The 27,273-nt window shown below is 46.5% G+C and overlaps 1 protein-coding gene across 5 annotated transcripts in view; it reads left to right on the forward strand.

The window, feature by feature from the left end:
* Window positions 1–27,273, forward strand: part of LOC147465699 (P53/DNA damage-regulated protein) — an 80,233-nt gene that overhangs the window by 51,344 nt on the left and 1,616 nt on the right. For 3 of the 5 annotated variants that reach the window (XM_086521474.1, XM_086521485.1, XM_086521471.1), the window contains one exon: window positions 10,855–10,940. In XM_086521474.1, coding sequence (XP_086377600.1) covers window positions 10,857–10,940 — 84 coding nt within the window. In that variant the 5' untranslated portion in view covers window positions 10,855–10,856. Of the gene's footprint in view, window positions 1–10,836; window positions 10,941–27,273 lie in introns of all 5 variants that reach the window. The other 2 variants (XM_086521483.1, XM_086521478.1) reach the window with 1 other exon arrangement.

Raw genomic sequence — 27,273 nt, forward strand, 5'->3', positions numbered from 1 at the left:
CCAATTAAAACTTCCTTTAAAAAAAAGTGAAGAACCCAGCAAGATAGTTAGTGAGAGTTTCCAGATTTGCCACCTTGCCCCCCACTAGTTCCTCCTCTCACACTCGTCCTCTCCTCCGTGCGCCATCGGCACCGTATCCATGGCAAACGTTGAATTCAAAGTGGACATCCCCTAAGTTTCATACAAAGAGGAGATTCCGGACAGCGTTCTCCCGAAAATTCCTACTACACCGAAGTCATAATTATTCTGGATACTCCAAAACCGGAAGTTATTGAGATTCCCGATTTGTCATAACCGGACGTGATAATTATTTCTGATTCCTCGACTCCAGAGCGCGAACTTTTTCCTCCCGAAGAACCTGTTCCCGACCCAGAACTTACACCTGTTCGAGTTCCTTTTGAGGCGTAACCATGCCGAATTCTCAGGACGGAGGTGGTCAATCTGACGATGCCCTTACTCTTATCAAGGAGCAGATGGCCACACTTTCCATAAGCCTCGCATCACTTCACACTCGCTTGGATGAGATACACACGGAAAACACTTTTCGAAGTCGACCTGCTGTTTCTCGAACTACTAATGCAGCATCTTCAACACCTTCTTCCGATAGCTTCAGTGGACGAACGAAACGAACCAGACCCAACTGAAGAGGTAGACAATTGCGAACTTCAATTACTTTATAAAATTTTTAATGCTGCACAGAAGAAGAAGCTTGATGTTAAATTGTCGGAACCATGCACTGGTCGCCGCGACAAGCGCGTGCTGGACCAATGGCTGCTCAAAATAGAGATTTACTTATCGAACACAGACTTGGTCGAGAGTAAAAAAATTGCACTTGCTTGTTCTCTGCTCAAAGACACGGCATTTCTCTGGTGGCAACGACGGGTTGCTGATTGTAAACACACACCTTCTTGGGATAAATTCCGGTGTGCTATTCGCAAGGCGTTCGAAGCTGCCAATGCGGATTTTCATGCCCGGTCCTCTCTTCGCCGCCTGAGCCAAGAAGGTTCCTTGGCCACGTACATCAGAGAGTTCCAAAGGCTAACTCTGGAGATGGAGACCCTTAGTCCCTCTGATAAACTTCACAGCTTTATCGACGGACTCGAACCCAACCTGAAGGACGATGTGCACAAATACAACCCTACCACCTTGGATGCTGCAATTTCCTATGTGGAGCGTCTTGGCGGTAATCGGCGCCGTACACATAATTTTCTCTCTGGTGACAGATCTTCAAATAGAGCTCGCTTTTCATAGCGCGATCGCAGAGACAACTATAGCCAAAGTCAACAACATCAGTCTCAGTTCAGACAGCAAGCAACGCAACCTTATTCAACTTCAAGGTTCTATTCCCAAGATCAACAATCTGAAAGCAGATCTTCTTCACATGTTCCTCCACTTGATCGTGGTAAAGGACGTGTTTTTTCTCAAGATCGACATTCCAATACTCAGCAAGGCTCTTCGTCAAATGGATCTTCGACTTCAAAGAAGGAAGGATTATGTACAATTTGTAGTGGTGACCATAGATGGTATCAATGTCCAAAGAGACCAAATCCGTCTAATTTGAAAAGAAATTTGAACGCGGAAACATCATCGAATTTGAACAACCAGATTCTGCTAAGGATAAAGGAAAATCTGTGGTCAATACGATTCGTGTCTCAGAGGATACGACTATTCTTATGAAGCACGCTCAGTGCAATTCTTCAGTTTTGGAGCCTCTCTCAAAGCAAGTCTTGAGCCTTCTTGGAACACTCAATGGTCGCTCCATCAATATTTTGGTGGACAGCGGATGCTCGAATAATTTCGTCAGCTCTCAGATAGTTCAACATCTTGGCTTACCAACTCAGAAGACATCTCACTTATATGATGTGGAATTAGCAAATGGATCAATTTTGACTTGTGATCAGACAGTTCGACAGTTGCAGTTCGAGATTCAAACTTATGCAGATCAACTGGATTTTGAAGTCATGTCTTTATCTTATTACAACATTATTCTTGGTCAATATTGATTATTCCAATATGATCCAGCAATTAGCTTTCGAGGACATACTATCAATTTGTTCAAAGATGGATGTGAATTGACTTTACACGGGCTTTCTCATGCGGAAAGAGTGATTCAAGCCTCACGTGTACTAGTCAAGCGACATGATACAGTGGATTATGAAGAGAACATGATTTTCGATACAGATGCAGATATTATTATTGATGAATTTTTGAATTCATTAACTTCTCTTGAATCAATTGATGAAGACAAAGATAAAGATATAGTTGCAGATTCCGAGTCTGAAGACGACTATGCTTTCTTTGATTCTTTACTAGATGATGATATGCCAATTGCAAGTCATGAAGTGACAGTTCCTGAAGATGATTCTGAAGAATTTTGGGATTCATTATTGGAAGATGATTACAGTCTCAAGCCAAAATCCTCTCCAGTGATTACTAAAGTTGAAGTTACTCCATCTAAAGAGTACCTTGAGAAGATTTTCTCTCCCCCAAATATTTCGCAGTTACTAGAAGATTTAGAACCAAAAATCTTACATCGCATAAAGGATTTTGAAGATCAACCTTTTGTTGCAGTCAACCTGATTATGCCAGATTCCTCTAAAAAGTCTTTGAATAATGCAATGACATGGGATTTAGCAGTCAAAGCAAAAAGGTTTCGCAAGAAGCAAAGGTTCAAGACAAAGGTTTCCGATCAAAGATTGAAGATTTTCGAAGATTCAATGCTTTTCTAGAGTTCTATCAACATCAGAAGTCATTTCTTTGACACGGGCTCTCATTTTAAATGGGAGGGAATGTCACGATTGTGACTATGTTAACAGCAATACATTTACTCCTAGTTGCAGATACGCGAAGTGCATGCCACCTGCGCTTGGATGGTCACACCCCTTCGCCCAAGAGACGTGCCTCTACGCCAAAAGCCACACTCCTTCGACGACTGGTCACACCCTTTCGCTCTACGGGTGCGACTCTTCGCCCAATGGTTGCAGCTCTTCGCCGAAAGGATGTGTCTTTACGTCTAAAGTCGTGTCTCTTTACCAAGAGACGTGTCTTTTCATTTATGTCTTTTCGTCTCCTATATAAGGAGCCCTTGTATCACACATTCAATCAATCAAACACAGAGTCTTCTCCTCTAAGTCTGGTTTCTAAGTTCAGTTCAACCGTCTTCTCCTCTAAGTCTTGTTTCTAAGTTCAGTTCAAATTTCTTAAGTCTTAATCATGAGTTTAAGTACTTAATGAAGGATTAGTACCTAGAATCCTTACAGTACGGATGGCCGTAGATTGCGCCAGGATTTGCGCTGGCAGCTTTTGGCGCTAGAAGAAGTGGGACCAGAAGCTTTTGGACTAGCTGCTTTTCATGTAACCGCTTTTAAAAGGCCATGGTCCTGTAAAAGAATTGCTAGGGCCTCTCTCCCTTAGATTTGCTTGGGAGCACTGCGGAGAGAGCAGATGTGGACAGAGATTTGGATAGATTTATATAGGCTTCCAACACCGAGTTTTAAGCTTCTACACCAAATTCATGGTTGACTACATTGTATCACTGATGGATTCTATCGTTGTATGGCTGTTTTTCTTTATGATGTCATTGTATATTTTTTAGGGTGTGCCTTACATTTCTTGTATATCGAGCTATGGTCAAATTTTTGTCATGCAAAGGGTAAAAGCCCCACTTTATCTCAGAGAGAGAGAGAGAGAGAGAGAGAGAGAGAGAGAGAGAGAGAGAGGGAGAGAGAGAGAGAAGAAGAAGAAGAAGAAGAGAGTTTTGACTACTTGGCCCTCTCCGTGCCACCTTGAACTTTGGCACCAAGCACCCCGCCGGTTGTCTCCGCGCACTTGTCGATTATGCCATGGCTTCGTGGACGGCTCCTTGGACCACCCTGGTGTTCAACATTGGTTGCCTGTGGGTTTTTTCTTTGCCCCACGTCGTGCTGCCTACCTCTGCTCGGCCTTGCATCCTGCCTCTGCTCCACCTTGTATCCCTCAGCCACTGCTGACCTCCGTCATCGCAGTCGAGTTGAAAGCCTTCACTCTTGCCTTTGGACCAGTGGTCTTGGTAGCGGAAGATGCAATGAAGACATGAACTGGCATCCAATTTGGTGGACATCTCGATTGCAATCTGAGTCGACTTTGATAAGATCCTTTGACACTACATAACACTGGCAATGCCATATACATGTACAAGGCAACTGTGGAGAAGAGAGATCACTGAGGTAGAAAGAGATAGGACATCTGAGAGAGAGAGAGAGAGAGAGAGAGAGAGAGAGAGAGAGAGAGAGCCATGAAAAGGACATCTTGGCTACCTGTCGATGGCCTGTGCCTGCCCTCATTGGGCAGCCCCACAAAAGGGTTCTGCAACCTCCGCCCGGACACTAGAAACCCATCCCGACAGTGCCATAGACTAGGTCTCCTCCTGTGATGGGGACATAACATTGTTGGTCGGTGGGCTACGGTATGGGTTTCTGATCTAGTATCTGGTGATAATTTCTCTTCTCACACAGACCACGCCTACCAGACTCTACTCTCATGAGTAAATGAAAGTGGCCCCACTCTGTGGCTTATCATAGGTGTGCCTCTTACGTCTAGTAAGAGTCCGCATCTCATGTCTGGCCTGGCTGTGAGGCCTCTCTCCTAGAAATCTGTGCTCCCAGAGGTGTCTATATAACTGCTTGCACTCATCTATTTTGGGGCATAGTCCCAATATTGGTGCTGACAGGCGCTGTCAGGGTGTAGGTGGTGTGTGGTAAGCTGCTGAATGCAGTAATGTGGTCAGCTCCATTATGAATGCTGACAAGGGTACCAATGGATCTATGTGGAGCAAGCCCTCAGTGATTGGTAGCTGTAGACTGGTGGGAGTTTGACTGGTTGGAAGTCCCTCACAATGGAGAGGTGCAGGTATGTATGTATGGTCAGCCCCACTGGGACAAGGGGGGTATGATGAAGGAACGGAGTAAATGAACTGCAGAAGCAAATCCTATGACAGTCAGTCTTACCGCGCCCGCTCCAGCGCCCCCCCCCTCTTCCCTCCCTTTTGGAAGGTGAAGGTTATCTAAGTGTGAGAGAGAGGAGATCACACCACGATGGTTCAGAAATAACCCTGTCAAGGGTCCCCCACTCTGTTACCAGAGGTATTCACTTTTGAATTGCACAAACGATGTGCACAAGAACCATAGATTCCAGGGGGTATTTACTTTTGGATTGCACAAATGATGTGTACAAGAACCATAGATTGATGCTCGTGCTATCACAAATTGGTGACGTGGATGCCCATTTGGTGACTGGTGGCTGCCTAGTACACACACACCCTCTGGCAAATGATGTAGAAATGATGACGTGGCTGCCTTCTGCTGAAAACAGCCCCGCGGGAACCCTGCCGTACTACTGACGTGGCATCTGCCATACTGCTGACGTGGCATCCCGCAATTTGCAGCGTTATTTACGGCAGTCAGCTTTTGGGCATTGCTTTTTCTACGCATTGTAGCATGGGAGAGAGAGAGAGAAGATCTTGCTTTATTTTCTATTGGCTCAAGAGAGCTTGTGTAAGAGAGAGAGAGAGAACAAGCTTTTGAGTTCACCAGCTTTTGGGGCTGTGCTTTTAGCATCCCTTGTAATCTTTAAATAAGCGGGTAGGCCTCTCACAACTCAGAGCATCTGGACGCAGAGTCTGAGAGTGAGCGCCTCCCTGCACTCTTGTACTTTGAACACAGATTAATACAAAAAGAAATACCGAAAGGGGCGCCAGTCTTTGGGGCCAATATCTCTAGGCACGGAACTTCGCCGGGCCAGTGTTGAATCAATTGTGAACTGTGAAATGTTTTGAAGTGATTATTTGTGGTGTCGCGGTAGATTCTCGACTTGGAGTGTCCAAGTCTATTATAGTGGTATCAGAGCACGACCGATTTCTCTTCTACGGGAAATCTGATTTCTTTTTTTCTTCCCGTGGCACCTATGGCTTCAGGCAAAGATTAGTCGACTTTCTCTGCGTCTAGCGATGCGGGAAGAGATCGCAACGAAGATTCACGCGCGGAGTATGGCTCGCCTCTGCCTACTCAGGCGGAGCTCGAAGAGATGGAGCGTCAATGATTGATCAGCGACGCAACAAAGATGATGCTCAATTTTGCGAAGGACCCAAAATTTGCAAAATATATGAGCGAGACCTCTTTCGACGAGGTGCATGCGCAATGGCGGCAGACCTCAGAGCCACCCCTCAAACCGGGCCTGAAGGAACCTCCTACTCCGAGGATGTACACATAGCAAGAATTAGAAGACGTGGTTGATGCACGAAATGCTCAGCTTTTTGACGCGCAGAACAAAGCTAAAAAGGACGACAAAAAGCAAAAGAAAGGCACCGACTTTCTAGGTTATTTGGGTTGTCAGTCTACATTTGAAAAAGCAAGAAAGCTGAAGAAGCGTGTTCAATTTGAAGGAGTACCCAGTTCTTCTTCTTCTTCTTCTTCTTCTTCTTCTGAGAGTTCTTCTAGCTCCTCTGATTCGAGCGAAGAAGACAAAAAAGGCCAAAAATGAAGCAAAAAGCAACGCTTCGGAAAGGGCACGAGAAAGGCAAGAAATCAAAATCTCGCCCCATGGTTGACAGTTCTACAAAGGACTCGTCTTCAGGTAGTTCGGACTCCGATGACAGCATCTTTTACGCAAAGAAGAAGAATTTTTATAAAGCCAACCAGTATGACTTTCTCAAAGACAAAAGCAAGAAAGTCCAAGAGTTTAAGGAAGGTGGACAATCAATTAAATTTGACACGTTTTCTGGTTATAGAGATGCTTCGAAGGCTTTGTCTTTTATACAGCAGTTTGACATCGCTTTCTCTGGAGGGCGTTACTCAGAGCACTCTGAGATTTGGAGAGTTGCCTCTTACTTTAAGGGGAATGCTCGAACTTGGTGGTCCACGCTTCTATTAAACAAGACAACGCTAGTTAAATGGCTGAAATTCAAAAGGCTTTTCATTTCTTCTTGGCAGACTTGAGAGTATGAACATGACATACGAACTGCTTGGAACCTTCTACGGATGACCAAGAAGGATACAGTGGATGCTTATTGCGAGAGATTCTGGAGCTCTTTTCTACCCGCCTCTTCATTTAAGAAGATCTTGTTCAAGGAACAGATTGAGCGCTTTACCTTGGGTCTTCCTACAGAGATCGGAGATCACCGCTTAAAACAAAAATCAGCTTCCATTTAGGAGTTGATGAGTCATGCGAAACGGGGTTTTGCCATTCAGTCTGGCAGTTTGGCCTACGCCACAGATGAGATCATGACGCAAAGAACCGAACAGACTTCGAAAAATGAAAGTAGAAAGAGAAAGAGCAACCCAGAATGGAAAGACAAGGATGCACGACCCAAGCTTACTCCTCAAGAGAGGGCTCGCTACATAAAGGAGGGAAAGTGCTTTGGATTCGGGGAAACTGGGCATATCTCTGCGAAGTGCCCTAAAAAGACACAGAAAGAACAAAAAGACAAGGACGACGAAAGGCGTGAGAGTTCCAGGGCAGCTGAGGACCGTGGAAGAAAAGGCAAGACGAAAACAGGACTGGTTCCAGATTGCGTGGGTACCGATCCGAGCACGATGTACGAGAGTACAGGACTTTGCCAAGCTTGGGGCAAAGTGAAAGACCAAGAAGCCCTTATCTTCTTTGATGGAGGAGCCAAGGCCAACTTCATTTCATCGGAATTGGGGGCGCGGGTCAAGATCACTCCCAATCAGATGGGACCACTTACAGAGGCAGTTCTAGCGGCACCCGACAGGGACGTAGCCATTACACCTATCATTGGCAAACTTCGGTTGGATTGTCAGGGGTATTTGAGGCACGAGGACTTTTACATAATGCCTTTGGAAGGTTGTGATGTCCTCTTGGGAATTCCCTCGTACCACAAGAACAACGTCGTGGTCGACTATCGGGCGAGGAAAGAGACATTGACCACAGAGATGGGCAGAACCATTGTACTCTATGTAAAACTTAAGGGCGAGTTTGTCCCTATTGTATCGGCTTCGGCCATTTCTAAATTAATAAAATCCAGTCTATTTGTTTACTCGATCTTTTTGAAAGAGTTGAGTGATGAGGATAGGACAAATATGTCTGAACTTGATAAAGAACGCCAAGATTTTCCACGCTCATGCCGATCGCTTCTCAGAGGGCCTGCTAGGCGAGTTACCACCCGCTCGTCCTGAAGATCATACCATTGATCTGATACCTGAAAGCACACCACCGAACCGGCCACCTTATCGTGTAAGCTGAGCCCAGAACGAAGAGATTATGAATCAAGTGAAAGACCTCTTGGAAAAGGATCTTATCCAGCCTAGTACTTCACCGTACTGCTCTCTAGTGTTGTTGGTTTTGAAGAAAGACTGATCTTGGAGAATGTGCATCGATTATAGAGCTCTCAACAAAATCACCATCAAGAACAGATTTCTGATTCCAGTGAAGAAAACAGTCAATTCGGATCACTTAGCGAGACTGTTTGTGGCCCAGATTTTCAGATTACATGGCATGCCCGAGACGATTGTCTCCGATAGGGACCCCAAATTTACGAGTTTGTTTTGGAAGGCAATTTGGGAGAACATTGGCACGTGGTTGCAACTCTCGTCATCTTTTCACCCACAAATTGACAGGCAATGTGAGATTGCCAATTCCGTGGTTTTAGATTTATTGAAGTCTTATATCTCGAATCAAAAGACTCAATCGGAAAAGTATCTACCTTTGGTGGAATTTGCCTACAACAACACAATACACTCTTCGACGGGGAAGGCGCCGTTTGAGATTATTAAAGGTGCTGTGAAGGATCCACCGTTCCTAAGCACGAAAGATAAGATTTTTAAAGCTGATGAGTACACGCGCGACTTAGACACGGCTTTTGCCAAGGTCCGCGAGGCTTTGCAGAAATCTTTGGAAAGACAGAAAAAGGCAGTTGATCGCCATCGTCGCGATTTGAAATTGAAGGAGGATGATTGGGTGTTCTTACGTTTTGAGAAGGCACGCCTGAGAAAGAAGAAGGGAAAGGAGAGGGTTTTTCCAAAGCTTAGTATGTGATACTACGGACCTTTCCAGATCTTCGAAAAGATCAATGATGTCTCCTTCCGACTGAAACTGCCTAACTCTTGGAGGATTCACAGTGCATTTCATGTGAGTCTCTTGAAACCTCTTAAAGGTGATGTGCCCGGAGATGGGGAGCTTGATGAGCAACCCAAAGTGGAAGAAAACGAGGAGATTCTTGTTGGTGAACAAATTTTTGTACATAAGGACTAAAAGAATAAGGGTAAAGTCAGAAGGCGGTTCTTGATTAAATTCAAGTACTATCCTGCATTGGATGCGAAGTGGATGGAGGAGGAGGACCTAGCAGATACTCCTCAGATTGTGAACCTTTACCTTGAAGCTTTTGGTTTTGCATAGTCTACTCTAAATGGAACCCCGAATTCAGCTTGGCCAGATATCTGGTGCAGTGGGTTGTACAAGAGGGGAGTTATTCCGCTCCTTTGTCAACAGATGCCTCAATTTTTTTGAATACTAGAGTCACTGTGTCTCTTTGAGCTTCAGGGATACTGAGAGCTGATAGTATTCTGCTGTATGACTTTATGAAAAGGAATTCCCGAATATGAAACCGATTTTTTCTTGACTTGTTTGTAAGTGCAGGAACTAATAGACGAAATGAGTGCAGCATTTTGGTCTGGATGATCTCGAATAGACATGGTTGCAATAGGGGTTAGTCAATCGGGCATCTATGAGGTCCTGAGTGGATCTAGATGCGATTGCTAACTGCATTGCCGATAAATCATGGTCTGAGATTGGAATGAATGTTGAATGTGATTTGTCGTGTGATGTCATGTGATGTCCTGTGATGTCAAATGATTACTTGTGATGTCATGTGATGTGACTGTTGATTGGTACATGTGCTAGATGTGTGTTCCTAGTGCGTCGGTACTAACAATCAGTGTCTGCTAAGATAGTTTATGGCCTCTGTTTGTTTTGCAGGCGTAATCGATGGCGATTACAATGCTTTCAAGAGGGGGGTATGTCACAAATTGGTGACGTGGCTGCCCAATTGGTGACTGGTGGCTGGCTAGTACACACACACATCCTCTGGCAAATGATGTAGAAACGATGACGTGGCTGCCTTTTGCTGAAAACAGCGCTTACGTGGCATCCCACAATTTGCGGTGTTATTTATGGCAGTCAGCTTATGGACAGCTTTTGGGCATTGCTTTTTCTACGCAATGTAGCATGGGAGAGAGAGAAGCTCTTGCTTTATTTTCTATTGGCTCAAGAGAGCTTGTGTGAGAGAGAGAGAACAAGCTTTTGAGTTTACCAGCCTTTGGGGCTCTGCTTTTAGCATCCCTTGTAATCTTTAAATAAGGGTTAGGCCTCTCACAACTCAGAGCATCTGGACGCAGAGTCTGACAGTGAGCGCCTGCCTGCACTCTTGTACTTTGAACATAGATTAATACAAAAAGAAATACTGAAAGGGGCGACAGTCTTTGGGGCCAATATCTCTAGGCACGGAACTCTGCTGGCCAGTGTCGAATCAATTGTGAATTGTGAACTGTTTTGAAGTGATTATTTGTGGTGTCGCGGTAGATTCTCGACTTGGAGTGTCCAAGTCTGTTACACATGCACCGAGGGAATCATGAGGCACGTCTTGGGGCTATTTTTTTGCTATTTTTCTCTTCTTGAAGTTCAGGAATGAAGTTTTTGCATTTTGCATAGGATTGTTGGCTGAAACAATGATTTTTCATAGTTTCTAAAGAATGTGTTTGGTTCATGTTTCATCTCTTAAGCTAGGCTATTATATTTTTATGCTAGCTAGATGGTCAAATTTTATTTCGTTTGCTTCATATTCAGAATTTTTCTTTCCTCTAGAAATGGATGAGGGTGTGCAAAAGCTGCAGCAGGATCTTTCAATAGTGGAGTATGAAGCTGAAGTTTTACTTCTTGCACGTCAAGAGGTGCGTCTTCAATAGTTCATAATTTAGCTAAACATAAATCTGTTCTTTCAAAATTTCAACAAAATTGGTCGTTACTATGGGGCTTGGTATTTATTGCGATTAAAGTTTTGGGACCAGCCTTTTTCTTGACGATCAAAATTGTATTTGTTGGTAGTAGGTTTTTATCGTAGATATAACATTTCCCAAGAAGTATTACCTTGGTAACTAGACTCATTGTGAAGCTTTCCCACCAATGAATCTTTCCATGATGACTTCATAGCATGATTATCGACAGGTGTATTGCATCAAATACAGTTTTGTTGTAAAAGCATCTTGTTGATGTCTACCAAGGGGCAAGTCTAGCCTTGAGACAATACCACGCACAAGTGTCTGTACTTTAGACATCACGAAGTAAAATATGACTGTCCTGGACACCCAAGCAAGAATCATGAATAAAATTTGGAACAAACTCAACAGTTGAGAGAAGAGTCAACACGAAGGGGTGGAGTTCCGCTTCCAAATGCATTGGCCCCAAAGTCCAGCGCCCCTTTCAGTACTTCTTTTTGTATCGGCAATCACAGAGTACAACTGCTGGAGGGAGCTTCTTTGCAATCTGCAACTATGCAATGATCTACCAGAGAGCCCCTCAAGGCTTGCTTACAAAGGCCCTCGTACAAAAAGCAAGAGCCTCAAAAACTGGGCGCCCCCAAATGCTTGCAGTTAAAAGGTGAGCCTTTGAAAAAGCACGGCCCAAAACGCTCTGCCAAAGTTTCGGTATAGATCTCCGCAAATCGCGCCACATTTTATGAAAGTTTTCATGTGTTTTGGTCTTGCCCTTTAGTTGTCCAGGTAGCCATATACCACATCATTAAATTGTGACATACCCCCTTCTTAAAAGAAGAATAGCCTCCCTCGATTATGCTATTATGCTTGCAAAGCGGACAATAGCTGAGTAGAGATTGACTCTATGCACATATGCACCAGACTACGTAAATCTTGCACTTGCACAAAGACAACCCGTCATTGAACACCCATCATCACATTCACATCATTGTCCCCGTCGATCTGAATCATTATCATTGTAACTTATTTAGCAATCATACCCATACCGCGTTGATCGTTTCACAGATGTCTAGATCTACTAAATCTTGTTACTATCATATTCACATCATGTGTCAATTGAACATAACATGGCATGAAAAGACTTTTTACTCCCCCGAGGGGGAAACTTGCTTCCATTCCCCGTTGACATGCCACGATACGGCATGGAAGCGCTTTTCCCTTTGTCGGCAAGTCCGCAAGGTAATTTGTCTTTGACTCGTTCGCGTGCACGCGAAGCAAAGGCAGTTCCTTGCTGGCTTGCCGGCTCTAGCCCAAAAAAGTAAAAAGTAAAAAACGTCAATTGAACATATGAAATATTACGGATGTCTTGATCTACTAAATCTCATGACTATCGTATTCACATCACTCGTCATGTGAAAAGATAAAATGATACTTCATCCTTCAGACACAAACTCAAAACACACACACACACACACGCACACACATGAGAGTACATGTAACAAGTTCTTTTTAGGAATTCCCATCTGCAGTATACATTTTTCATTATGTCATTATGCAGAGTATTGTCTGCTTGTCAGCACCTCAAGATTTTCAATTACTTGTGAAAGTACTCGTAAAGCCAGATGTGTAAGCTTTGGAAGACCTTGTCTTCCATAATTCTGCCACCGTGTAAGAGGAAACTTGGTAGCCTCTGGTCTCAACACCACAACTCTAGCAAAGGGTAGTCCTAGATTGTTCATGAAACTGATTATCTCTGCAGCAATCTCCAGCTGTGTAAGGTGCAACGGAAGTGAATGTTGAACTTTGCTCAAGATGAGTGCTCCGAACTGTGCTCAAGGGTTCCTTTTACTTATGGAAGGGAGAGCCTTCCATTCCTTTAGTGAGAGAGTGCAAATGATCACAAACAAAGTGAATGACACTGTGCATGAAGGTGCTGAGAGAGAGAGAGAGAGAGAGAGAGAGAGAGAGAGAGAGAGAGAGAGAGAGAGAGAGAGAGAAGAATACGACACCAGACGGTTCTCAAACCCTCCTCCAAGGCCCCCCCTCTCTATGTCGAGAGAGGTCTATGCTATTGATTGCACAAATCTGGTACAATGGTCTAGATGCAATGGACTTGCTGACGATGTCGACGACAATGATGACGACGACGAGGACGGGCTGAAATTTGAAAATCTGCTAACTTCTGAATTCTAATACTGTGTCGACGAGGACGGCGATGGCGATGCGCGACGACGATGCGCTGAAATCGCAGATGCTGAAATCTGCGGACAGCGGGCTGAAACTGAAAACGTTGGCTACTCTGACCTTGCGGCAAGAATCTGCTGCGCGTAGGTGAGATCTATGAGGCTAGGGGCGGGATCTGCTGTGTCTAAGTGCTGAAATCTGAAAACACTGATGCTAGGGCTGATCTGACGTCGGGAATCTGCAAAACGCTAGAGCAATCTGCAATCTGCAAAAATGCAAGGCTGAATTTGGAATCTGCTAACGCCAGGGCTGATCTGGTGCTACTGAAAACGCTAGGCTGAAACTGCCGATAAAAAGAGCCAGAGGGTCTTGTTGGCTGAAAACGCTAGGGTCTCCTGCCAATCTTGCTAAGAAGGTGCACTGCAAGTTGTGGGAACTTCTGTTGCCTCTTCTGCCAGAAAGTGCTAGCGGTAGGTTTCATTTATAGATACTTAGCAAATTTGCCCTACCCAGTTTTTTTGTCACGTTTGTGACTTAACTACATTACAATACTTACTCTTTGATGCAGATACGCGAAGTCACGCCGAAGTGCCATGCCAAGGAGGACCCCTGCGCTTGGATGGTCACACCCCTTCGTCCAAGAGACGTACCTCTCGCCAAAAGCCACACTCCTTCGACGACTGGTCACACCCCTTCGCTCTACGGGTGCGACTCTTCGCCCAATGGTTGCAGCTCTTCGCCGAAAGGATGTGTCTTCACATCTAAAGTTATGTCTCTTCACCAAGAGATGTGTCTTTTCATTTATGTCTCTTCGTCTCCTATATAAGGAGCCCTTGTATCACACTTTCGATCAATCAATCAAACATAGAGTCTTCTGAGTCTTTCTTTGAGTTGAGTTCAGTTTCTTAAGTCTTAATCATGAGTTTAAGTACTTAATAAAGGATTAGTACCTATAATCCTCACATTTCCAACAAAGTCACTTATTAAATAATAAGTGAAAAATGGATAAATAGGAAAAATGGGTTCTGTGCACTGTAAAATGCTCATGATGGGTATTGACTATCATGCTGATGATCATGCTCTGTGTAACCAGAGCATATGCAACTACTCTAAGTGCCTGGACATGCACGGCCTGCGCACAGACTCACAAAGGTACGAGAACACTTCCTAAGCTGACGTGAACCCCGGACTTGAAGTAGCTTGTCCACATGCACATAGGGTTAGATGTGCACGTGACATCCCCTCCTTTTCAAAGTGAGGTACTGGGACAAAACTAAATGGCGTCGAGGGAAATCGCCAACAACGCCTGGAATCCTGGGAAGGACTCTTTGCTGGCCCACTCTGATGCGTGGGTCGTGCGATACTTGAACTTCATGAAGGTCTGCAATGTTTGTTTCTTTGGGCCGCGCCGAAAGTGACAAAAAGTGATATGTGGCTGCTTCAATGCTCCAACTTATGCTATGGTCGTGTGTCTATCTTCTTCAAGAATCTCCGAGGAGGAAAATTTCTGAAACCACTTCCAACGCAAAATCATGAACACACCCATTCCATGTAGAGTGACTGGAAAAAAACTAATACTAGTCTTCCTAAAAGACTGTGCATGCAATGTAGATGAGCAAAGTGACGGAGTGCCAAGCCGTTCACCAAACACACACAAAAAATGGGGTCGAAACTTGACTTTCTGATCTAAATCTATCAACTGTGGCAAATCACAATGGAAATGCCAATGCTTGATGGTCAATCTTTCTTGTGCTCGTCTGAGACTGTTCATGCCAAGGAAGAGACATGGAATGTGAATTCCTTGAATGCAAACTTTTGTTCTTTTCGAGAGATATCCGCATACATCCGTGCTCATCCATGAGTGAATCATGTGCATCATACAATACGGCATGCCTATGAAAAGGCAACACGTAAAGACGGTGACGAAAATACAAGAAACCGTCACAAATGAAACACTCGAACAATGTTTGCTGACTAATCATGCGAACACACAATACTTCTTGAGTGGGTTCTGTGGACCTTGACTCGAGAGCCAAGATCGGTTCTGCGTGATTGATCGTATCTGGAATGAGGTTAGCTTCATTGGAAAAACCATCATCGAAACCATCATCCTTGTGAACAATCACATCTTTATCATGCAAATCATCATCCTTGTGAATAATCACATCTGTATCATGCAAAACATGTGTGTCGTGCTTTGGAGAAGAAAGGACTGAGAGAGTCTTCTCCTGTTCTTATCAAGCTTCGCCCGCACATTAGAAATGAGAGGTAAAGAATGAACAACTTCCTTACCACGAAGGATGACGGGAGAGTCACTTTTGGCATTTAGAGTGAGAGTATTGTCTGCCCAATCAATGAGAGGGTTATGCTCACGAAACCATCTAATGCCCAAAATTATATCACACCCTGAAAGAGGAGACACTACAAATTTTCTGCGGAAGGACGCTTTTTGAACAGTGAACAATACATCAAGGCACTCTCGTGTAATGAGAGAGTCCATACCCGGAGCGAAACCCGACACCTCGAGAGGAGATGTCTTGCGAACCTCCAAGCGGGCTCTTTCGACAAGAGAGTCACCAATCACATCATGCATACTACCAAAATCAAACAAGACCACCATGTGTTGACCATTCACATGACCATAACACTTCATGGGAGATTCATCAATAAGAGGAGCATGAGAAACTTGGGACACACGAGTGTTCTCATTTATGGCATTAACAGAGGATGTGGGTTCTGTGGGTTCTTTAGGTTCGTTGAATGGGTTCTTAGGACATGTGCTCTTTATATGACCCTTGACGTGACATTGATAACAACGACCTTCCTTAGAATAAATGACCTGTTCTTCTGCCGTTATGTATCCTCCTATGATTCCTTGTGCAACTTTTTCATCTGGGGTGAGCTTAGGTTTAGCTTTACCCTTAGATTCATTTTGAGAGTTCTTTTCCGAAGGATTAGAGGAAGATTGGCTAGAAGAGTTACCGTTCGTACCATTCTTACCGTTCTTACCATTCTGTGGGTTCTGAGGAGTCTGAGAGGTACTGTGAGAAGACTTGTTCTCCTTACGCTTTCCTTTGTTGTGCTTCATCTCCTGTGAGAGAGCAATCGCTACCGCCTTGTTGAGATCTATTGGATCGAGTACTTCGACATCATACTTGATATACTCGTCCAATCCATAAAGGAATGCCTCTTTATGCTCATCGTCCGATTTGCGTAATTGGGTGCTGAGCTGTAAAACACGATAAGAGAAAGACATAATTGGCATACCATTTTGCTTGAGACTGCGCCAATCGTCTTTCAATCGTGCTAGGTACTAAGGTGGCATAAACCACGCCTTGAGCTTGTCTTGGAAGTCAGCCCAATTAAAGGAAAGGGCGCGCCTTCTTTGGCTTCCTCTAGGTGCGTGGTCAACTGTGCCTCTTGCCATGCGTGGTACCAATTGGTGGCATCACGAGCAAGGTACATGGCTGCTGTTAAAACCTTGCTATTTTCTGTTTTCTTAGTTGTCGCAAAGTTGTGGAGTCCGAATCTCTGCTTGTGCTACCTGATGAACTACCAACATCCTTGACCGGTTTTGGCTTCGAGGTGAAGGAACTTGACGAGATCTTGGTCCCGGAACAGATTTTGGCACATAAAGAAAGAAAAGTGAAAGGCAAGGCTGCTAGGAGTTACTTGGTAAAGTTCAGAAACTATCCACCAATGGATGCTAAGTGGATGGAAGAAGGTGAACTTGCAGAGTCACCAACTATGTTATCACTTTACCTTGAAGCCTTCGATTTGCAACCTACCTTGACCCCTTGAGTTTCAAAGCTACATGGATTGTCAGTGTGACAATGGCTTTTGAAACAAATGATGTACATGGTATTTAAAGTGAGCTCAAATCAAGTACATGTTACATGAATGTTAGAGCTGTATAGATTGTCAGTTCGGCAATTGCTCTTATGGAATGTCCAAAAGTATGGTTAGTGCTATAGAAGTGAGTATTTCTTGTCAGTTTGTCAAGGATACAGTAATTGCTTCTATTAAAGGGTACATGTGTAACTGCATTCTTAAACTGTTGGTTTAGGTATGCTCGAAAGTGTTACTGGGCCCAACGTGTACTATAAGACAGTGGCAAAATGTGTGCCTACCATTTTGTCATTGGAAAGTTAGTGACTCAAAGCAATGGCAGAGTGCGAAGCTACCACTATGTCATTGGGACAGGGTTCACATGCAGGCAATACATGTGTCGACGAGGTGTTGAATACACCAGGGTTGACAATGAGCATGTATGTATTGTACATATGTCGACAAGTGTTGAATACATCAGTGTTGACTGTGAGCATGTACAACATAGATGCAAACGAGGACGTTTGAGATTTCAAGAGGGTCGTTTGTAACCAGCGTGTGACTACTATCTATCCTTTTTGTTGATTTCTTTCTTATTATTTATTTACTTTCACTTTTTGGAAACACCCCTCGGGAAATCTAACTGCTCTGCATTGCATAGCTAGTGTGGAACTATCCAGAGGGAGTCAGGCGTGAGGGTAAGAGAGCACTAAGGTTGGACAAGGACTATGGTTAGCCAAAGTGGGGTCATTGACTAGCCAAAGTGGAATCCTTTGCTACAGAGGCTACATTTCAGTTCTGGGTGTGGCTGCAGTGTACAAAGGGGGTCAGATGACCTAGAAAGATACAATGGCAGCATCTCCTAAAATTTAGGGAACTGCTATTTTAGGACCTGAAAATGTGTTTGCGTCATTACCTCCGGAATGACATTTTCTTACTCTGCCGTGAAGTCAACTGGGCAACCGGTTGGGAGATTTTTAGGCGGCAACCCCGAAACGGGAAATAGGCTGTAAATGTGCCAAGTGGCACATTTCTGTGCACTTTCCTCATGCATGAAGAAGTGGCGCTGAATTTGAAGGGAGGAGGAGCTCATTTGCAGATTTTGTCACAAGTTAAGAGCTATGGAGTGCTTCCTTTCCCTCCTATGTACAGTGCGGTGCCACGAGTGATGCCCTGCACGCTACGCACTGCCCTCTCTCTCCCCTATGGCAGTATGTTATGCCCCTCTAGTGGGCTTTTCAATTGACCAATGTACAGTTGTGTGGGTTCATGCGCGATTGCCGAGGCAAGAGCCTCTTGCACAGGTACTGGATTAGCTAGTGGCTAATCCCCCGCAGGTACAGGTGAATTCGGAGAGGTTTCACGCCAGAAATCTCGTCCGATTCAAAGGGCAAGTAGCCCTACAGGTGCGGGAGCTCAAGGACTTGCTACGGATGCGACCGGCACGTGAAACAGAGCCCGAAACAGTAAATTACAGCCTGCTGTGTATTTTTGCAGGTTTAGGGTTTTGGCCCTAAACGGTCCTTAATACCCCCAGGAAGTTCGGGGACGCGAGGGGACCGCTGTGCAAGTGATCTGGCGCATTTTTGGGGCTGAAAACAGAGAATTTAGCGTGCTGCAGGTTCTCGCCAAGTTCTGCAAAGTGTCCGTATGCATCGGGAAAGTCATTCAATGCGTGGGAATACTGACTGTGAAGGGTCCTAGTATAGTTATGCTGCGGAAATCGGGCCGGAACAGTTGAAATTCAGCCAAGCTTGTGCGGGGCAGCTTGTAGGGAACCACAGCGTTTGTTCCCTCTTTTAAACAATAAAGAAATACCGAAAGGGGCGCCTAAGTTAGGGGCCAATCTGGTGTCGGTCTACTCATACAGGTGCAATCTAGCAACCTGTATCCCTCTCCCCTTTGTTGTGTCTTGAAAGTACAGGTAAAGTGGGCGACGAATTAAATGGGTGAAAGCAAATAAGGTTTAAGTCTAAACTCTACCGCCCTTTTTGAAGTTAACAGGCCGGTTTCAGTCTCTCCAAAGCCACTCTCCAGGATCCCACTGTACGCGTGCCAGTGGATAGCTCTCCCAAACCCACAGTCTCCAATGGTCAGTCTCAAGAGCTGCTGGGTCGAGATCTATGACACAAGTCCTCCCACAGATGCCCCCCACTCGGATCCTCTGAAAACAGCATTCTGCCACCTGTAGAGCCTCTACTGCAACTCTGTGTAAACGTCCCTCACCCTGCAGCTCGAAAAACAGGGAGGGTATAGTCTCTGAGCAAGCCCGAGAGAACCTCCAGTCGCGTGAAGGCTCCCATCCATCTGGGCGTTGCTGACTTGAGAGGTGTGAGCCACTCGACTGGTACTGCCTCTGAGATGTCCTGACACATGCTCTGCACCCCTCTCATGCCTTGTAGCTAAATGCCCTGAAGCTCCTGTAACAAGCCTGAAAATTGTAACCAGTCACCTGAAGAGCGTGCTGGACCCTCTGCCATGGGACCCCAGGAAACATGAGGCTGACTACCAACCAAGTGGCCTCTCTGAGTGCTAACCATGGGGCTGTCTCAGGCGTTCTTCCGTGCAAGTAGGTTGACGTTGCTCCAGGCCTCTCCGCAAATGCTCCCAAGATCGAAGCAGACTCACAACGAAGCGGTCCTCCAGTCTCCTGCTCAAGCCAACTCTGCGCATCTCTGTGAAAATCCATCTAGTCGAGGGGCACCAGGGGCCTCTAGCCTGAGGCACCCTAGCACTAAGCCGCTGAAACAAGAACTCCTTCCAGGGCTCCTCACCTTGAAGAAGTCCTCTGACGATAAACTTCCCAATGAAGGGCTCTGCTCTGCTTTGCTGAGTCTATGATCCCCAACCCTCCTTGAGAACAAGGAAGAGTTATGACCTGCCATGCCACTTTGGCCCGGGCTATCTCTACCTGGTTGATACAAGAACTCAAGAAGATCCAACAAGAACTGATGTACCACATAGTAGCCAACAACACCTGGTTGGCCACTACAACTCTGCCTACCAAAGAAAGTCGTGCGGAGCTCCAATGTAACAACTTCCTCCTGATAGACAGGAGGAGGGGAGCAATCTGCTGCTCGGGAGACAAGTCCAAACCAACCTAACAGCCCAAGTACCGAGCTGCAGTCCCTCAGGGAATCCACCTGAAACCCTCACCTGGCATCCAATCGGGCGTAGGAGCACTACCAACGGAGAAAGCCACTGTCTTTCTCCAATTGATCTGTGCGCCAGATGCACAACAAAAAGTCTCAAGAGGTGAAGGCTGGCCTCCTGGCCATCCAAGTACAAGGCTGAGTCGTCTGCAAACTCAGCGTCCAGTAGTTTATCTCCTCGAATAGGGAGGGCTAAGCCACGTAAACCAACCTGCTGTGAAACCAAAAACCTGCTCGTCGCCTCAGCATAGAACAGGAAGAGGAAGGGGGGAAGAGGGCAGCCCTGTCTGACCGAACGTGTGAGCATGAAACGATCACCTCTACCTTCTAACAAAAGCACTTGACTGTGTGCCAGTCTGTACAAAGCTGACACCCCTTTGATCCAAGCATCTGAGAAGCCCATCCTACGTAGAGTGCCCTCCAAAAAGTCCCAGTCAACTCTGTCGTAGGCCTTCTCAAAATCGAGAAAGAAGAATCACCAGATCCTCACCACGGAGCCGCGCGAGGGCAGAAGCCTCCCAAAAAATAAAGATGTTACTACGCTCCTTGACAAAACCTGTCTGAGTCCCATGTATAATGTTCTCTAGAAGTGGCTGAATCCTCAAACTCAGAGCCTTGGCAAGAATTTTGTAGGCTGAGTTGAGGATGGTGATGGGGCGCCACTGTCGAATCTCATCCAAGGAGCCACCCTCCTTGGGAATGAGGTAGATCTGGCCCTCACTCATGTTGTCAGGCATCTCTCCTGTGTGCAGGATGTATTGAAAAGCACTGCAGAGATTTGAGCCAAGCAAGTCCCAGTACTCCAAGAAAAAGCTAGGAGTCAAGCCATCCTCACCTGGACAGCTACCAAAGGGGAGTGCTTTAAGAGCCGTGTGTAGCTTCTCTAGTTGAAGAGGCAGCTCAAGCCTCTGGCGCATCTCCTCAGTCACAAGACAAGGCATTTGTGCCCACACCTGCTCTTTGCATGTATCGTGACGCTCTGACTGAGGCTCTGTAAACAGTAAATCACGGTAAAAGTCGGTAGCAACTGCACGCATGTCCTCTGGCTTTGAAGCAACTGACCCGTCGGGCCTCCTCAACTAACTGACCTTGGCATGCGTATGTCGAGGTCCCACTACCTCAAAGAAAGCGCCTGTCACTCTGTCACCCAACCTGGGTCCACTGAGATTCCTGTCGATGGAAAGCAAACTCATGGCGCCTCTCCTCTGTGCTGGCGAGCTCCTGGCGAGCGTGCTGTAACTGCTCCTCCAACCAAGGCCTGTCTGGATGTTGCTCCTACATCCTTTGCAAGGAAGTAACGCCCCGTCAGAGACGCTATTCCTCCTCTATTGCTGCAGCTAGGCGAGCTGAAGACTCTTAAAGAAAGAGTTGACTAAGCTGAGCAAGTCCTGAGGCCACTCTGTCAGTCGGGGAATCCTGCATGTCTAAGCTCTCTGTCCAAAGAGCCTCCACTCGCTCTCTAAGCATTGAGTCCAGCAAGACCCTCTCTGGGATGCGCAGCATCGTGCTCCCCCTTCTCTGCCTATCAATCACTGTAAGGATCACTGGAGCATGGTCCGAAAAGGAAGTCCCTGCCAGAATGCCGTCCCACCCAAGTCACAGAAGTGGTCACTAGTGTAGAAGCGATCTATCCGAGATAGATTCACGCCTCCCACTCTGCGGTTCGAACGAGAGAAGGCCAGGTTGTTTGGGGGCCTCACAAAGCTGGAATGTTGCCACACATCTGAAACCCGCAGTCATACAAAACCCTTTCCCAAGCAGCCAGCTCAACTCCATGCACACTAGTATGGCTACCACCAATCCTGTCAGAGGGTTCCTCCAACATGTTGAAGTCACCGCCTATGCACCATTGCTCTGCTTGCGGCAGAGACTCAACAATCTGAGACCAAAACGCTGCACGTGCACTCGCCATATTGGGCGCATAGATGTTCCTAAAGCCAACGAGACAACCCTGAACCTGCATAGTGATCCACTGAGCCCTGCGTGGCACAATAATCCCTCTCCCCACAATGGCCTGCTGCAAAGAATTCGCAATAGGCATACATACCCCGCCTTGGATGCCTCCCCAAACGCAGCTGACCAAAAAGTCTCATATTGTCCACGCAAAAGCTGACCACAACGTCTAATGTGGCTCTCACACAGATGATGCTCCCGTAGCATAAGAAGGTCAATCTCTCCTCCCACAAGGCATCGCTGAAGCTCTTGACGCAGTCGGCCCCTCTGACGTTGCAACTGGGGCCCACCTAATCCCTGTACGCTCCATGAGATGATCCTCATGGGGAGCGAGAGAGAATTGATGCTGCCGTAGCAGCTAACCGTGCTATCTTCGAGGCTGGCTTGGATGGGGAGTAATCCGCATCCGAGCGTCCTCGAGATAGGCGTGACTGCAAAGAGTGTCTAGCCCAAGCCCAAGTAGACCGAGCCGTCCGTAAAGCAACCTCCTCTGTCCAGGAGTCCTCATGTATGTGTACATAGCATGGTAGGCTTTGCGTGTCAGCAAAAAAGTGAACCACAATGTGTGTACATCCTGCTAGGTCTAGAGGTGTCACAACAAACTTGGCCAATGGCCAAAGAGTTTGAAGCAAGTCTGTAACCCCTAGGTCTCCCATGTGATGAGAGAACTCTAGGGCCTGTGTCTACAGCCACTCCAACATTGAGTCTATAGTCCACTCAACCTGGTCCCTGCCGCATAGGGGAAAAGAGAAGCCAACCGCTGAGTCCAAGGCCTCTATCCCCCTAGCTACAAGGAACAACACATGAACTTTGAAGCAAGCTGCCTCAAGGTCTAGTGACGAATGTCGAAGCTCGTCAGACCACGAGGAACTGTTGCAAAGGGAGACGTCTGCACCAAAAGAGGGGGTCGCAAGAAAGGCTGTCCCTCTCTCGCTAATCGACTCGTGGCAAAGGCGCTGGACTGGAGCGGGAGGAGGTGAGGGAGCAGGGGGGGAGAAGGGGGAAAGGGGGGCAAGGGGGATCGACAAAGGTAGGAGGGCGAGATGGAGAGGCAGAGGGAGGAGGAGGAAGGGGAGGGGTGGAAGAGGGGGGGAACTTGGGGGGAGGAGGGGCTGTCGAGGGTGAGGCTGAGGTGGAGGTTGGAGCAAGGACCTCGTCTTGCTGAAGAGGGTCGAATGGGTTCCCCGCGGGAACCCACTACTGCTGGACAGGAGCGTGAGGACCACTCTGAGTGCCAGGCTGGCGTGGTGGCCCTTGCCGACGTCGACCATGAACCTACTGCTAGCCCTCCTCCGCTTGAGCCCCAGGCTTGGAGGGTGGCTTTGCCTGCGTACTTTGTGACTCTGCTTGCTGCTGTTGACCAGCCCTTGAGGGCTGGGTTTGGGGCCTGTGGTGTAGGTCAGGGTCTCCTCCGTGGATAGGCCTTCGCAAGATGGCCCATCTGTCGACAAGTGAAACATTGATTCGGGAGGCCTGAATACTCTACGCTCTGTCTGAACCAACCCCCACTCATTCGAGGAAGAAGGAAACCTTGGGGAGAGTGTGGGTGTCCCTAACCAGAACACATACTAAGGGAATGCCGCCCGCCTTGGCAGCTACCGAGGCTGTCGTGCGAGGTGTCTCCAAGACAATCCCAATTTCTGAGCCTATCTTGGACAAAAGTAGTAAGTAATCCCTCCTCAAACCAGGAAAGCAGACGAAGATGAGAAGGTCTGCCTCCTCTACCAGTACATCTGAAGCTGGGTCAAAACCATGTCTCCACGGTCGAAAGTGGGCTCCAACTGCTGTGATGGTCAAGGGGCTAATCACGATGACCTTGGACGCCATCTCGGAGGTCTCAAACTCTATGTGATAGTAGCCGCGTCCGAGGAACTGAACATCCAAGATCTTGTCCACCTCTGCGAGAAGGCGGGCCTGGAGAAGCTCACGCAGCTCTCCTCTGCTAGGTCTGGTGCCGAGAATCTTGCACATAACGAAGGTCGCGTGTAGGTGTTTCACCTCTGCGGCTAGGCTCGCTTGCTGTGTCGATGATAGAGCAAGTCGAGTGGTGGGCTCAGCGGGGTCGGGCGAGGGGACTTTATCGGAGTTCCTCTGTGGTGGAGCTTCAACCTCCATCTGTGTCTGCTGCTGTGAAGAAAAGGCGAAGAAGCGTCGACGAAGGGGGAAACTCCTGCTGGACCGAGCACGTCGAGGGTGCTGGCGAGGCCCGACAAGCAGGAGTGGCTAAAGGTAGAGTGAAGGCAGGCGGGGCAGTGGCTAACGGCAATGTGCAGGCAAGTGGGCGGGGCATTGGGCCGGCAAGCGGACAGGGCAGCGGGACGGGGCTGGCGACGGGCAACGGACAGGGCGATGGGAAGCGGGTGGGGCTGGCAACGAGCAGCGGGTAGCGGGCGTGGCAGCGGGCAGGGCAGATGTGCAGGGGGCGGGCAGATGGGCAGCGCGCAAGAGGAGGGGCGAAGGGGCTACGCGGGGCGGGGGGGGGGGGGGAAACGGGGGAGCTGCGATGGAGAGGGGGATGGCGGGCAGCAGCAGCGAGCTCTTGGGTCAAGTGTGGGTTATGTAACCTTGATAAATGGTGACTGACTTCTTTGAACCCATCTTCATTCAAGTGTTTGCTCATTCTTGTGCACACAGTTCGGAATTTCCTATGGACTATGGAATACACACTTCCTGATGCTCCCGTCACCCACCTTGTGACGCATCAAGAATACCCATCACCTAGTCCCTTCTCACCGTACTTATGGTACAATCTCCTTCGCGATGCCCTATGTCACCCATCCTATGATGCATCAGCAATGTCTGTTCCTGGATGGTCCAATACTTCTTCCCGATGCTTCTATCACCCATCCCTTGTGATGCATCAGAAGTACCCGTTCTTAGTGGCCTCACATATATCCCCGTCCCTAGTGCTCCTGTCATTACTTTGAATGACGCACTAGAAATATCTATACTCGGATGTCTCGAATGACAATAATTCATTTAGAATTATTTTTCTGTCAGATAAAGCTAATTTAGCAACATTCGTCTCACTTATAAACAGTTGTCCTCAACTATAGAAGTCAAACGGAATTGCGCAGGGAGAAACCTGGAGGAAAGAAAAAACAGGAGCACATAATAATATAAAATATACTCTAATAAATAGCGTTTGTCAATTAATACCGAAGCCAATTGATATAGAGAGAGAGCGTGAGAAGAATGACATAGTATAGGGGACCTAAAGATGCCCAGTAAAAGTATCTTAATTATCGGGGAGAAGTCTATACAAGCTCTTGAACCAAACGTATTACCACGTCCGTTCCAGAATCAGACTCGATGGTACTTGGAAACCTCAGCTTTCTATTCCTAGGTCAAGACCCTATTCCAAGGAACTTCCATTCCTTATTTTGAATCCTTGAGAACCAAGGTTCTCGCCTTTGGATCTCACCTTCCCGACTTAGGGCATGGCATCCTTGCAAGTCTTTTCCAACTTTGTTCCTCTTCCGTAGAAATCCTAGCAGCAACTGTGCTTTCCTAGACGCTAAGTCCTTAGGATCTCAAATCCCCAATCCCAACTCAAGTAAGACGCCTCAAAATTAACTGAAGACGCCTCAAAATTTGACAGCTTTTTCTAGGTGTCTTAGACTTTCTGTCCATCTTAGACCTTGAGTTCATATGTAGAACAATGTACTTACTTTTCGCTAGGACTTGTGCTTGCATGGAAATGCCATGTGGGCTAGCTTTTCGTAAGGTTGCATCGGAACGTTCTCTAGTCATAGGCTCGCGAACATGGTACTTATTGCACAGCATAGCATATACATGTGCTTGTGTGCGTTATTTTTGCATGCTACCTTCTTGCATGAGTGGCATGAATAGTTTCTTGGAATGGGAACACCCGCTTGAAACCGTGCGTATGCTGTTTTGCTGACTCATTTTTGTGGCTTGTGAATAGGTGGCGCAAGTATAACCCTCTTATTGAGATGAAAAAATTCCTAGGCGTAGAGCCCGTGGGCGACCAAAAAGTCACTTAGAACAGAATTGAATATGTGTTTCCACACATTTTTTATTTTGAAGTTGACAAATTAAAGCCCTCTGACCAAACTGAGAATTTTGACAAGTGGCAAGTCTTGAACAATTTATTTATAAGAGAATTTGCGAGGTTGAGCTTCTAGGGCACTCTGGGGGCTGACATCTCAGATTTTGCAGCATTTTTCTGGTTTCCCTAGCCATATCCAGCCTTGGGGGTCTCTTTGCATAATCCTCCATCACGTTTCTCACCATATGTGGCTATTTTTTAAATCAAGCAGTCTATTGGCTTGCTGAATCCTCTGTTTTTCAGCTTTTTTCTCTCAGTTTCAACCATCATTCTTTGGTCTAGAACATAGAAAAGCTCTCTCATCAACCTATGTCGCCAATGGAAGACTACTCAATTCTGTCTGTTTCAAATTATTATTGCAGAGACAAGGATGAGCAGTCTCCACTGAATGGGCTCTTTTTGGGCTCCACCATTCTCCTCTACCACCAATATGTCCTCTTTTGGAAGCTCTCATTGGGGCTTACTATGGCTGCTCTTGGGCTCCAGTGATACCTCAAATGCCCAGATTTGAGGGCTATAGACAGGCACATAGGGCTAGCCAGGAATTGCAGCAGAAGAGAGCTGAATGAGGCTCTGGCTGATCAGAGGTGCTACTGATCGACAGCCAAATGCAAATAGCCTGGTAATGGACACGTCACCACTTAGTAGTGACCATTTCAAGTACTTACAGATTGAGGCAGTTTGTGGGTTGAGACTGGCGGGGCAGCGTGCCACAAAAGCTGCACGCATTTCAGGGTTAGTGTGCTCCAGAACACAAAAGACTTCATTATCTGGAAGCATGTCTCAAGCAACCAGCACCTAAATTGTTACTTGTATGGGGCCTAAATGGTGCCTTCGTGGCTTCAACAAAACCGTTGCTAACCTTTCATTCTAACATTGCACTTCAGTCAGTAGTAGCTGAATGCTGAGAGAGTTGCTTGTAGAGATACCTAAAGGTGAAATGGTATATGTTGTTAACATTATTGAATACATTGTCTTCTGCTTGGCAAAAAGTTTCTTTTGTTTTGTCTGATGGGGAGCTTGAAACTGTATAATATGTTTCTTGAGCCGTGATAAAACTTATTAAGGGGGTAGAAATCATAGTATCCTTTTAAAACTTGAA

This window comes from Adiantum capillus-veneris, chromosome 1 (assembly GCF_014529385.1).
Source record: "Adiantum capillus-veneris isolate H3 chromosome 1, ASM1452938v2, whole genome shotgun sequence".
Taxonomy (NCBI): Eukaryota; Viridiplantae; Streptophyta; class Polypodiopsida; order Polypodiales; family Pteridaceae; genus Adiantum; species Adiantum capillus-veneris.